This window comes from Prunus dulcis, chromosome 3 (genome assembly GCF_902201215.1).
Source record: "Prunus dulcis chromosome 3, ALMONDv2, whole genome shotgun sequence".
In the NCBI taxonomy this organism is placed as follows: domain Eukaryota; kingdom Viridiplantae; phylum Streptophyta; class Magnoliopsida; order Rosales; family Rosaceae; genus Prunus; species Prunus dulcis.
This window is the reverse complement of record NC_047652.1, coordinates 5363665-5377617: the sequence shown is the minus strand read 5'-3', so window position 1 is coordinate 5377617 and position 13953 is coordinate 5363665. Positions and strand designations below refer to the sequence as shown.

At 35.0% G+C, this 13953-nt stretch overlaps 1 protein-coding gene across 3 annotated transcripts; it reads left to right on the top strand.

Moving 5' to 3' along the window:
• Window positions 1-5484: 5484 nt before the first annotated feature.
• LOC117622644 (palmitoyl-acyl carrier protein thioesterase, chloroplastic-like) lies at window positions 5485-7493 on the top strand. 3 transcript variants are annotated; one of them, XM_034353389.1, is made up of 7 exons: window positions 5485-5508; window positions 5682-6052; window positions 6156-6289; window positions 6461-6574; window positions 6657-6828; window positions 6927-6998; window positions 7118-7493. In XM_034353389.1, exons 2-7 carry the CDS (start codon window positions 5696-5698, stop codon window positions 7388-7390), a joined length of 1122 nt encoding a protein of 373 aa, XP_034209280.1. In that variant the 5' UTR covers window positions 5485-5508; window positions 5682-5695; the 3' UTR covers window positions 7391-7493. The 3 variants fall into 3 exon arrangements, with proteins under 3 accessions (XP_034209280.1, XP_034209279.1, XP_034209281.1); XM_034353390.1 differs by lacking the exon at window positions 5485-5508 and having other exon boundaries at window positions 5621-5768; window positions 5877-6052; XM_034353388.1 differs by lacking the exon at window positions 5485-5508 and having other exon boundaries at window positions 5618-6052.
• The last annotated feature ends 6460 nt before the right edge of the window (window positions 7494-13953 follow it).

The window sequence follows — 13953 nt, the reverse complement described above, 5'->3', positions numbered from 1 at the left end:
TTATGCCCATTGCATTTAACCTTCTTAAAAGTCTAATCGGTATCTATTTTCTTTCTTCAAGATAATATCTAAAGTCTAAGACAATTAACCTGTGTATATCATTTTTAACTTGTATGCTCCCAACCATATCATACTTTTTGTTTCAGAATAATGCTTGTTAATTTGACATATTTTTTTATAACTCAATTTACTAACTTTAGGGCTTGCATGTTGGATACACATAAGTTTTCTTTCTTTTTCATATTTTCTTGTGACATCTTTGGAATTTCAGTTTGGGGATGAATATTCAATGTCTAAACGAAGGGCAAAGAACCATATGTGGTGTAATATGAGTTCTTGAAAAGTTTGCTCTTTTCTGCTTGATCATTGTCTGCTTAAAAGAAAGCAGGAAATGAATGAAGATGGGAACCTGGTATTATATTTTGCTCTGACCCTTTCCGAACTAGAAAAAGCCTTCATCAACTGCGCTGATGAGAAGGATGTTGTGAAGCTTGGATTTCTATATTTTGTTGTTTTTGTGCTGTTAGGTAGTGAAAAACATGTCAACATTGACATGCGGTATTTGAAATTGTTGGAAGAGTATGCATGCGGGGTCACGAATTTCATGGGTCGCGGTTAATGCAATTGAAGAGTATGCAACTCCGAATGTGTCAACAGCAGGAAACTTTGGACACATTAATATGACTTTGGAGACCGTAAAATGTAGTGGAAACATGCTGTAAAATGGAACTATGAGGTGGCCTCTTTTTGTATTATGTAATTATGGGGTGGCCTCTTTTTGTATTATGTAATTATGGGGTGGCCTCTTGTTGTATTATGTAAGTTTCGAAATTGGATTTGATGGAATTATGATGCCTCTTTTTGTATTTGTGCATATACACTTTCCTTTATCCATGTCCAGTTCAAACGATTATAGCGGCAATAAGTCTACAATACGCATGCAAATAATGGGCAATATGATATCAATAAGAGCACAATACAGTCACAATAGGGTCCCATTGCAATCGGTACTGCATCAGACTCTACCATTTGATTGACTTATACATCCCTTAAAAGACATGTGGCCTACAATACACACGTTCAAAATGGACTCTATATATACAAGTCATGCCTTGCACCACCATCACATATCCACTAAATTACAAAAAATGACACCACAAAACATGATGCTCCTTCCACATTCATGCCTTGCCTCTCTTTTCTCAGCAATCTGATGCACACAATCCAACAGTTTAGTAAATGTGATGGTCTGTGGTACTATTAAGCCTTTTGAGTCACCCCCTTTGTATTTGCACATCTTCTTTGAGGTTACCCATTTTCCATTGTAGCAAACTAGAATAATAATTGCCTCCATTTTTGACCATGACAAAACAACATTTCATTAACACATTTGAAGCCATGACCAAATCACTGCAAACCACAATAACCATGCAATACAATGGCAATACAACAGCAATATAACAGCAACACAACAGCAATAAAACAACAATAACACAACACTGAACAAGGATTTATCACAATTAGACTATACAAATCTACTACATCAAATGAAAAATCCTAAGTTTCAAGATTCACACATCCAGAGCAATCTAAATGCATTTGGTAAAAACCCAGATGGATGAGCATGAAGATTCAAAAAACATTACCCAAAGCAATTTAATTTCACAGAACCCAAAGCAATCAAAATAAAACCAATTTCACAGAATCCCACATAGATTAAGAAAATGACCATCAAGACTACCTATTGGGGGTTGGCAATGGAATAGAGCTTTAAGGTTGCAAGCAGCTGCAACCTTACGTTATTCAAAAGACATACCTAGAAGATGGGGTCGAGGGGGGGTTTCCCGATTAAGAACAGAGAGATGGGGATAATTCAGAACAGAGAGCTGCGTGAGAGGGATACAACTGCACGAGAGAGAGAGAGAGAGAGAGAGAGAGAGAGAGAGAGAGAGAGAGAGAGATAGAGAGAGATAGAGAGATAGATAGAGCGAATAGAAAGCTGAGAGAGAACTAAATTTCAGAAGAAGTGTTATGTGTGCAATAAGTGGACAATAAATATATATATTTATAGGTGGTATTTGGAAAATTTGTGGGGAGAGGTGGTATTTCCACTTAAAACTAAAAAAAGGGTGGCATTTAGAGCTATTTCCCTTTCTTTTTTATCCATGAACCTACCCCTGGGGGGTTTTCTTCTCCTGCCATTCCCCCATGACCACCACATTTCTCTTCCTGTTGTAAAACAATCCACAACCAGAAGCTAAATTGTTCAAATTTGTTAGTAATTTGATCATTTATGGTACAATTTTAGCAAATACAAACTGCCCAACTCATAGAAGCAATAGCAAGCATTGGCTAAGAGGATCTGTGCCCCCAGCCATCTTGGTGGAGGTGGGGTTGATGCCCCATGCTACCCAGCCGTCAGATTGGGAGGAAGAAGAAGAAGAAACCCAACAGTCAAATTGGGAGGAAGAAGTTTAGAAGAGTGTGATCAATGTTATCACAGAGAGAGAGAGAGAGAGAGAGAGAGAGAGAGAGAGAGAGAGAGAGAGAGTTGATGGTCGAAATGACCAATTTGCCCTCATATTTAATGGAAATATTCACAAAATGTATTAGTAGGACCAATAGAGCTAATAATATAGAGTTGATGGACCATTTGAACGAATAATTTAATTGAGGGACCAAAATGTAAATTGGACATAAGTTTGAGGACCATTTGAGTAATTTACCCTATAAAAAGTTTGGTTGGCCGAAGGCATTAATGCTTGGCAAACGGATCCATAGTTCAATGTTAAGAACATTTGTTTGCAAATCATCTCCCTTTCTCCCTTCCAAACTTTGACACAACAAAGAAAAAGAAAAAAAGAAGGCATTAGTGCTTGCCTCATTCGCACCTATATGTTCATAGTGTTGGTGGGGCAATGTACACACCTAAAGCCCAGCAACGATTTAAATATTTAGAAATTTTGTTATATACCCAATCTTAGACATAGTTTTATAAAGAAACTCTACACCACTTAAAAACTATAAACACACCCAAAAAAAACCCAAAAATTGACAGCTGTCAATTTTTTTTAATTTAATAGTTTTTTTTTAGTTTATTTGTGTGTGTTAAATACCTATATTGTCCTTGTACTATGGATTTAAGAGAGGAAAATCAGATCTGCCCAGATCAGCCAAAAAACCAGATCTACCATAAAACCAAATATTTTCAAATCTGCCAAAAAAACCAAATCAAATTTATTTTCTCCTTTCTCGCTGGTGTTTTCTCTGGTGTTGGAGCAAGAGGAGCTTCCATTGAAGCTCAGTCTCAGGTCCAACTATATTCTTCATCTTTAATCTACAATTTTCAATATTTCACCTTCGATTTCTTGTTCTAAAATCGTGCTTCTATTGATTTTTTCTTTTTTCGGATTGTTCAAGACCTCGAACAAACCTCGATCAAATGCTCTTAGCTCTACTCCTCATCTTCGAGCTCTACTCCTCTTTCGCCACATCGTCATTGTTGTTATCGTCATCGTCGTCGTCGTTGTTGTCGTCATCGTCGTCGTCGTTTGGTTTGGACTTGAGATTTTTGATCTTTTGCTTCAATTATGTGTTTCTCTTCGGATTTTAGTTGATTTTCGAAATGTATTTTAAGCTTTGATGATCGATTCAACTTTTATTACTATTTCAGTTATGAATCTCATTTTTGTTTAACAATGTACTTCTGTGACAAGGTATTAACAATGTACTTCTATGACAGAGTATTAACAATATACTTCTATGACATAATAGTATTAACAATCTGGGCTCAGCTTGTTTTGAGTTGGTCTGGTTTGTTCTTTCTTCATCTTTTCTTTGGTGGACATGTATTAGAAATAGCAACATGATAAACATTAATCAACATGACAGCAAACTGGCAATGTTATTACCCTAGACTGGAACATTACAGGGGTAAACATGCATTAGAAATAGGATGTCATAGGAAATAGTAGTGTTATTACCCTAGACTAGAACATTACAGGGGTAGATATGCATTAGAAATAGAATATCATATGAAACTAGCAGTGTTATTACCCTAGACTGGAACATTACAACCATTAAGCAGCATGACAATAAACTAGCAGTGTTATTACCCTATATTGGAACATTACAGCCATTAATCAACATGACAGTAAACTAGCAATGTTATTACCTTAGACTGGAACATTACATGGGTAGACATGCATTAGAAATAGGATATCATAGGAAACTAGCAGTGTTATTACCCTACACTGGAACATTTCAGCCATTAATCAACATGACATAGCAGTGTTATTACCCTAAACTGGAACATTACAACAATTAATCAACATGACAATAAAGGTGTAGAACATTACAATCATTAATTAACATGACACGTTAATGAAACTACGGTTTTCAAGACCTTTTGTTTGTAATGAATTGTTTGGGTTTTTTTTATAAAATTGGGCTGAACTTGTTTTGGGTGCTATTTAAGTTTTTGGTGTTGGTCTTCTTTTTTAAATTGATCAATGACAGTCATGTAATTTGTAAGAACTTAAACACTAATTTCTTATGTAGTAAATGAGTTTTGGGTGTGTTTCTAAAGTGCATTCCATGTGGGGTTTTTTATAAATTCAGCCCCTATTTTGGGTATATTAGTGAAGCTCCCTTAAATATTCTCATCAGCCTTGTTTTATAGTTTTAAAAGATTTTGGGTCTCTTCATCCATTACCAATTGATCTTGAGTTGGATATTCTCATTCTAATAGATGTGTTGTAAGTTATAATCATAATAATCAAATATAAACAGAGACTTCTTAATATAAAGTTTAAAATAAAAAACTTGGCTTCTTTTAACTTACTCAGTTCTTAGATGAGGGCCTCCTTGGAGCAAGACCCAGGAATGTATGTTACAATTGATAGATATGTCTTTGTTTTGGGTCTTTGGCCACAAAACCTAAGAAACGTGCAGGCAAGAAGGTTGGCAGATTATATAACTCATGCAAATATGTCTCTAAGCGTTTGGTATTGCTATGTTTAAAAAATAATCATAAATTATTTTTTTTTTTTATAAAAACTATTTCCGTACTGCAAGAATAATCAACTGTGAAATAAAACAGTGAAGTGTTTAGTAAATTGTATTTGTAAAAGTGTTGTGAGTGATCAAAAAGGAATAAGTAGGGTCATTGCCACCATGCTGAACTAAAGGAATATAAAAACAAAAAACAAAAACAAAAACTATAAATTGAGCCTACTAGAGGAGTGTTGTTTGGGGTTTAGGGAAGGCCACAGAACAATTAATCAATCAATATACAAAATAACTGTTGAGAATTATGAACCAAAAATTGTTAGTTAATCCTACATTAGAGAAGGGACCATTTTAATATTAAAAATATAAAGTAAAATGCGTCTTTTAAGTGAAATGCACTACGAGGTGATTTGGTAGCGTATTCATAAAATGTGGGCTTAAGGCTATAAGTGGTTTGGCAGGCTACATGATGAGCGCCCAACAATAACAGCATGGATTGTAAGTAATCTCACCTCACTCAATCACCCCATGAACTTATATATAAGTTTGTTGCCACCTTTTTTTCCTAGAACTTCAAAACTAGGTATGAAAATGCTTTCATGATTGAGTGTGCATAAGTAATTTGTTTGCTCATAACCCATCATATATTTTCACATTTTTTGTTTTGGCAGATTAGATCAATATCATGTTGCTATCAACCATCCCTACAAATAAATCAATATCATGTTGTGGAAGAACAAATTATGGCTCTAGTCAAAGTAAGCCTAATTCTGCACATGCTATTGATTTTCAAGCAAAGGTCTTTCCCAAAGAAAATGTCATCACTTCCCCAAAACAAGATGATGATAAAACTGTCACACCCGCAGAGAAAATACCACAACATTTGAACTGGGAATCGAGGAAGTTCGACTGGGTTTATGACACTTTTGGTGGAAAATTGCGGCAGGGGGGGCTTGTTTTTCAACAGAACTTCTCAATTAGATCATATGATTTAGGCCCTGACGGCAAAGCAACCATAGGGTGCTTGATGGAACGCTTACTGGTAGGTTTTGGATTTCTTTATCTTTATTAAAAGATAGCATAAGTAGTGTGCTAAAACTAATGCTTTATATGTGACTAGTTCTTCATGGCTTTTGTATGTATAGGAAACATCAGTTCAGCATTGTAGGAGTCTTGGGCTCTATGCTGGTGGTTTGGGTTCAACACCAGAGATGACCAAAAGAGGCCTAGTATGGGTGATGTGTAAATTGCAGACTGTAGTGGAAAAATATCCTTCTTGGTAAACTTGGAATATTATTTGTTTATATAGCTAGCCTTTCATTGTTTATGAGTTCCTCTACTAGTACTACTCTTAACATCTTATGAACAGCCAGTTTAACTTCTATGTTTGGAACTTAATTTGTGGAAATTAATTTTCATCAAACAAATATGTTGTGTTCTGTGTTTGAAGGGCTGAAGTTATTCAAATAGATACCTGTACTGGTGCATCAGGAAACAATGGTCTGTTCCGGGATTGGATCGTTCGTGATTACAGCACAGGACAGATCTTGATTCGAGCAACGGGGTTGGGATCCAAACTAAGATTCTCAAATGCATCTCTTTATTTTTTGTTTTTTCGGCTGTGGTTTGATATTGGTCCTATGCAGTCTTCTTATGCTGATGCACATGAAGACAAGGAAATTTTCTAAAGTTACAGCAGAAATCACAGATGAGTTAAGATCTGCTCTCATGGATTCTGATCCTCTCATTGACATCAACAATGCTAAACTAGGACGATTGGATATTGATGCTAGAAACTATTTTCAAACATCTGTAGCAGTAAGTATATCTTATGCTTAGGAGACATTGAAATTGAAACATTGTTTTTTGTTCTTGAAGCAATTGACTGACATATGCTTATCATCTTAAAATCACAGAAGCCTGGTTGGAGTGATTTGGATGTCAATCAGCACGTGAGCAGTGCAAAATACATAGACTGGGTTTTCAAGGTGAATCTTTTTCCAGGGCTACTTGTTCATAACTTATAGTTCATGTTTTAATATATATACATATATTAATTGTTTCAAAATACTCTCTTCTAATTGGAAATTCATGATTATGGTTTCAGAGCATTCCCTTCTCAGTGCTGGAGACTCATGAGCTTTCGTCTATGACGATGGAGTATCGAAGTGAGTGTCGGAGGGACAGCGCGGTGCAGTCTCTGACTGCAGTTGCTAGAGATGGAACAGGTGACTCCACTCATAACCAAGGGGTAGAGTTTGATCACTTGCTTCGCCTCCAGACAGGGTCGAAAGTTTTGAGGGCAAGGACAGTGTGGAAGCCAATATGTGATGGCTTTTTTAGCACACTGAAGATTCCAGCAACAAATGGATGTACATAACGTATTGTGGAGAAAAATAATAATTGCTACTTGCACTTGATGGAACACTAATATTATATGTAACTAGTTTCTAATTGTACTAAATTTTATTGAATAACTGCTACCCGCAGTCGCTTGTATCCTGATATATGCAACTGGTTTTTAACAAATGTACTGCGTTTTTCGAGTATATTTTATTTGGAAATAAGCCAAGAGCTTGTACAGAATGCATCACTTCAAACTTGATAACTTTCTTCCATAACTGGGCAAAAGCCAATTTCAAAATGCATATAGCTATAGGGCAAAAGATATATATATATATATATATATATATATATATATATATATGTCGAAATCGCTAAACTAAAGCATTTGATCCATCGAAACAATTAACAAACTAGTAAGAAATGGCAGACCCAAAAGGGTTGGCAGATTTTAAGTGATGCAAATTTATATCAAAATAAGTTCCATTCTTAACATTCTAGTTCTACCGGATGTGCTCTCGTTTATGCAAATTTATGTGCTCTGGTTTGCACTCTCTTTCTAGCTCAAATTAAGTTCGGGAGTGATTAACATTTTATTTTTATGCATCAGAAATTTTGGGAGTGATTAAGGACTTTTTGCTAATCCCAAGCAGCTCGAGTCGCAAACAGAATAGCTTGATGTACAACTCCCAAGAAGAACTTATATGTCATGGGGATAACACTGTTTTGCTATTTCTATTCAATCACATTCCGCCATGTGGGCTTGGCAGAAGAACATGGTTGGTTAAAGATAGCAAAACAGTGTTATTCCCAAGACATGAGAGTTTTTCTACTACTTTTGGCATAAATATCTTATCTTTTACTTATGTGCTTTTAGTTAAATACATAAGTACTTTCAGCAGTATTTATTTAAGTTGATGGTCATATATTTCCAAGACATGCATGTTTTTCTACTACTTTTGGCATAAATATCTTATCTTTTACTTGTGTGCTTTTAGGGTCCGTTTGGTTCATGGAACGAATTTGAGGGGAAATCATTTCCTCATATCATTTCCCAAGAGATGGGAAATGGAAGATTCCTTTCCTACCTTTGGTAATGCTGGGAAATGGAAGATTTCTTTCCTATGTTTGTTTTGAGTAGGAATAGAAAATAAAGTTTGTATAAAATTTCAATTATACACATATTAAATCAAATAAAAAAGGAATGCATTTAATGATATATTGTAATTCTAAATTGTTAATGGGGACAAAATGGTCATAAAAAATGTTATTTAATGTTGGCTCATTTTTCCAAACTTTCCCATGATGAGGGAAAACAAAACCCAAGTTGGGAGGATGGCTTCACTTTCCCCCCTACTTTCTCATGGGCCAGACAACGATTTCTCATGCCTACACTTACTAAACATGGAAAAACCTTTGATTTCTTATCCCCAAGTCTCCTTTCTCATTAACCAAACGGAACCTTAATTAAATACATAAGTACTTTCAGCAGTATTTATTTAAGTGATATCAAATCAATGGACCATATATTCATCATGTGATATCAAATCAATGGACCATCTTAATACCCATTAATAAACTTCCAGCACAACTTCAATATCTTCCATGAACAACAAAGAAACCAGATGGGGTCCATATCTATCAAGAATTCTATAAGGTCTTCTTGGATCAACAAAGAAACCTTTGCTTGGTTTAAGTAACTTAATTGGCTCGACTGGATTAGATGGAGAGTGTAGTACTCTTTTTCCTTGACCGGATTTCCCCCTTCGGGGGTTTTATGGCAAGGTTTTAATGAGGTCACTCTTAGGGCTACCCTGTCTCTTTTTTGTTAAGACATTCATTATTGGTGTTTGTAATCTTTTTTCCAATATTTCAATGAATTTCTCTCTTTGATGAAAAAAAAAAAAAAAAGTAACTTAATTGGCTGAGATTTCAATTCAAAGGATTGACAGAGAAGGAGGGAGATGAAAATGAAAAACGAAGAGCACCCTCCTTCAACTGGAACTCAGTAAGGAAAGTGATAAACAACAATGAAGATATTGAGTGAGCAAAGGTTTTACTTCTGTTGATGAGTAAATACCAACTAACTAAGCTAACTGTAACACAAGCTTTTCTCCTCTGTGAAGCCTCTAATAAGTAACTGAACTGTAGACGTATGACTTGACACCTCACTAGTTGACTTAGCTAGCATTCTTCACTAGTAAATTTGTCTGCAAATTCGTTTGTGCAGCCATGGATACCAAAACCAAGCAAAGGTTGGTGCCTTCACTTTCAGTTCTTTTGTTATGCTTGTATGTCAAAACCCGTGTTTCCCTTGAGCTGACACCATCAGTGAAATCTCTCTCTGGTGATTGTTGGAGAACAATTAGTATATAACCAAATAACAGAATATTAACAAAACGAAATATGCTTTATATATATATATATATGAGTCCTGATCTCTTGGACCCCTGTAGTCCAAGAGATTTATTCCTGTAAATTCATTATAATCGGTAATCTCATTTTTTCGTGCATTTATATATATCATTTTGCCACCTTGGTATGAATTCATGAAAAAAAATTAAGAGAAGCCTTTCAGTCCCGTTAAAAGAATGAAGGAAAAAAAATCATATTAAAGATAAATGCAATATGAAAAAAAATTAAAGGAATAAAGTAAATGGCATTGTGAATAAACACTTAGACTGCATGCAAAAGAAGGATCATAAATTCGAGGGGTAAAGATGGACATATATATATAATCGAATCAATACAACAATAGAATAAATTACAGAATATCTTTTTTTTGGGACATTTACAATTACATACTCAGACTGGCGGAAAATCTACAATTTACCCCCTTCGTTATCTAAACCGTTAGTGAATCTATTAAATGCTTGCGTGTCATAAGTGGGACCCATTTTTTAATGTACTTCCACGGGGACAAAAAACTAATAAAAATTCAATACTTTAAAAAAACAAAATTTAAAAACAATATTCATCAAAAGTTAAAGAGAGAAAGTTGGACGGAAATTTGAAAAAAATTGACCAACGCCCTCAATTGGCAATTTTTAAAAAGTTTGTGTCCTTAATTTACCGAAAAAATTGTTAAGGGGCTAAATTAACAATATGCAAATAGTTCAGAGAAAAAAATCGCAGAAAACCTTTGTCCTAATTATAATAGATCTGCCAAAGGAACAGTAGATTGACATAGGTCCACCCTAAACCCTAAGAATATTGTAGATCCGATGGAATCCAAGGGAAACCCCCCAAAATCTAAAGCTTTCTCTCTCTCTCTCTCTCTCTCTTAATGACTAGGGTTTGAGATAAGTATAGTCTTTTGAGGTATGCATTTTGATTTGTTTGTTTAATTGATAATTTGATATGCATTTTTATTAGATTAATTGGTTAATCGTTGGATTAAATTGATTAACTTGATTCAATGGTTCAGAGATAAAACCTTACCTAATGAGTAAGGACCATATATAAGGCATTTATACTATAGAATGACTCCCATATCTATAAATAATATTATGGGTCATTTGCGTGATATCTTATTATTTACGAGAAGACTTTAATAAGGAATTTAAAGTAAGAATGCTATTTGAAATTATGTCTTAATGTTTGGTGGGCCGATACCTCATAGAAAGTTATTAAAGGCTCGAGGCCCATTATATTGTGACCTCTATTTCGTCCATTTCGATCCTGTTGTTGCCACTTGGTAATGGAGCTTATTCATTCGAAACAAAAAGTTGCTACACGTTTTTGAATGAAGGAAAAAAATTATAGAGAAGGCTCTTATCAGTCCCGTTAAAAAAAAGGACCTTAAAAAAATCAAAGTAGAATTTCAGCATGAAAAATGAATAAAGTAAATGGCCCGTTGTTAGACTGCATGCAAAAGAAGGATAAACCGAAATAAATTTCATAAATTCAATGAACACTACCTAAAAAATAAAATTTTAACATAATGCATGAACGTTAAAACCATGAATGCTCATCACCCAATTTGAAAGAAATAAAAAAATTTCAACTGTGTTATTCCAATATTGAAAAGAGAAATATTAACGATTCGAGAGCTACTTGGTACAAACTATTTTATTCGATGGGAGCTAAATATTTAACGCGGAAATCAGATATTTTATTTGGGAGATCCAAGTGCATATATTGTTATGGTGGACAACATTTTTAAATTTACTTTTTAACAATATAATATTATAGGGATTTTAAATATTTTTAAAATCTTCAGGCCATGGCCCTCCTTGCTTTCCTCCAGGCTATATGAGACCACATGCATGAAGAGGAAGTGCATGTTCACCCAAGTTCCAACCCTGCAGTACTGATCTCCTGGATGGCAAATCTGTGTATGGTTATAGGTTCAGTGTGTTTTGGAGTTATATTTTATATCAACCAAAACTAATGTTATGTGCCGGAGACAAGTCCTTCACGTGTGCCTCTTTGTGGGGATATTGCCTTGCCAAACACAAACGAAACATACGCATGGTTGGAATCAAGCACTTCACTTTTTAAAAAAATTATTAAGGGCTTTGAAGAGGTCAACTGTACAGAGGATTAATAATTTTTTATGTATATATCACTATATAAAATAATTCTTTTCACCGATGTATCTCTATATAAACGTTTCTTTTACAATAGTCTTTCACATTTGATAGAGGGCGAAATGCAAGTGTTCTAGAGAGTATTAGGCTTGTAAGCTCTTTTGCCTCATATTTTATATAGAATATGGGGACTTGAGGCCTCCGTGACCTTCATGTGCAATTGTCAAGGTTCCCTTTCATCTTCTTCCTGTCTTCAATTAAGCATTAGAGGCAGTGGCATCTGAAAGTGCTGACCTAAAGCCGCACATACATCCGCATTACAGGATGGAAGCTTTGCAATAATATTTTTTTAAAATTGGGCTCTCCACGTATTGCCAAATAATTTTGAATTAGATACTCGTATTATAATATGGTATCAGAACACGTTATTCACGTATTGAGTCCAACAGCCGACATGCTCCCATGCCACCCAATATATGTTGTCCACCTGTTAACTTAAATAATGCCAACATCGGGGAATTAGAGTTTTGTCTAGTACTTTAATGATAGGTTAGATTATAATGAGAGGGTCCTTAATAGCCGTCTGATTAAGTGCAGAGTTCTTATGAGACTGTTGAATTGGACACCCTCGTTATAACCCCTCAACATAGCCCCTCATTATAGAAGCTCCCATAGTTTAAATAATCTTGGGCCTCTCCACTCATTTCAAATTGATTTTGGTATCAGAGCATGTTATCGTCATTTTTTTTAACTCTAAACCCCAAAAAACGACACACTTGTGTAATACTATAGGTACAAAATCAGAACCAAATAGCAAGGGGTTTGTAATGCAAGTAATTAAGAGTAGTTACTGTAAACACGAATTTCCTGCGACAAATGAGACAAGAACACGTGTACAAAATAATATTGTATTTATGAAATTTAGGGTTACAATCTCTGTATTGAATCCTCTGATTCGATCTCCAAAGTGTTTAAAGAAAATTTGTGTTTGATACAAGGGTCGTAGAGACTTGATCTTGATCAAACGGGTAGCACGAAGCTTGTTTGGTGTTTGGTGTTTGGGATTTTTATGGTGAAGGAACCGGCACGTATTTGTTGTGCTTGGTGGCTCTTCCAAGGTAGGGTGAAGAATGCAGAGAGTTTTCTGTTTCTTCTGAGTGCTAGGTTTTTTCTCCGACCCCTCTGACTTCTTCTTTCGTCTTGAGGCCTCCTATTTATAGGCTTTTGTCGGATGCTTGACCTAAATAACTTTCCCTATTTAAAACCTTGATTTGTGGGATTTTGATTTGATTTAAATCAATTCCCATAATCTGGCAATTTAACCAGATTATCTTCAATTGATTAACCTGATTAATATTTGATTTAAATCAAAGTCAATCACAGAAGATTCTTTCCTTTAATTTTGTCTTCATCTTGAACCGTTGATGCACTCCGTCGGATGTCGCCATTTGTCATTTTTGACAACTAAACCAATTTTGATGAGTCACACGCCACATGGGCGAATTACGAGGCCCACGATTTAATCCACCGAACCCTAATTATTTTCTTGTCAATGGAATTTATTACACCAAAATTTCTTTGTCTACAAATTGCCCCCACTTCATGATGCATTGTAGACATGGGCCTTTTCACGTGTAGGAGGTGCAGCTTGAAGTGTTCCCCTTTCTTTTCTTTTCTTCTCTTTTTTTTTTTTTTTTTGGGTTAGATATCATTGAGAATATCTAACCTATTTCCAACGTTGGTTTCCCTTTTTTTTTTTTTTTTTGGGTGATATTATTAAGCTTAATAATATCCAATATTGGTAAGATCTTGGGAAGCAAGATACTTTCCTAAACTAGGAATGAGAAACCCTAGCATCACTAGGAGCTTTGATGGTCTTTGGTTTCTTTAAATAACACTATGTTCATGAATATTGAGATCAACCAAATAGAACAGCAGAAAAACTCCTCTTGTTGGCAAGAAGGTCTACGACTTTGAAGTTTGCATCATCCGAATTCTCAGCAACCAAAGTGGTGAGAGTTGCTTGTTGGTAGGCTTGAACCCATTCTTTTTTTTTTTTTTTTTTTTT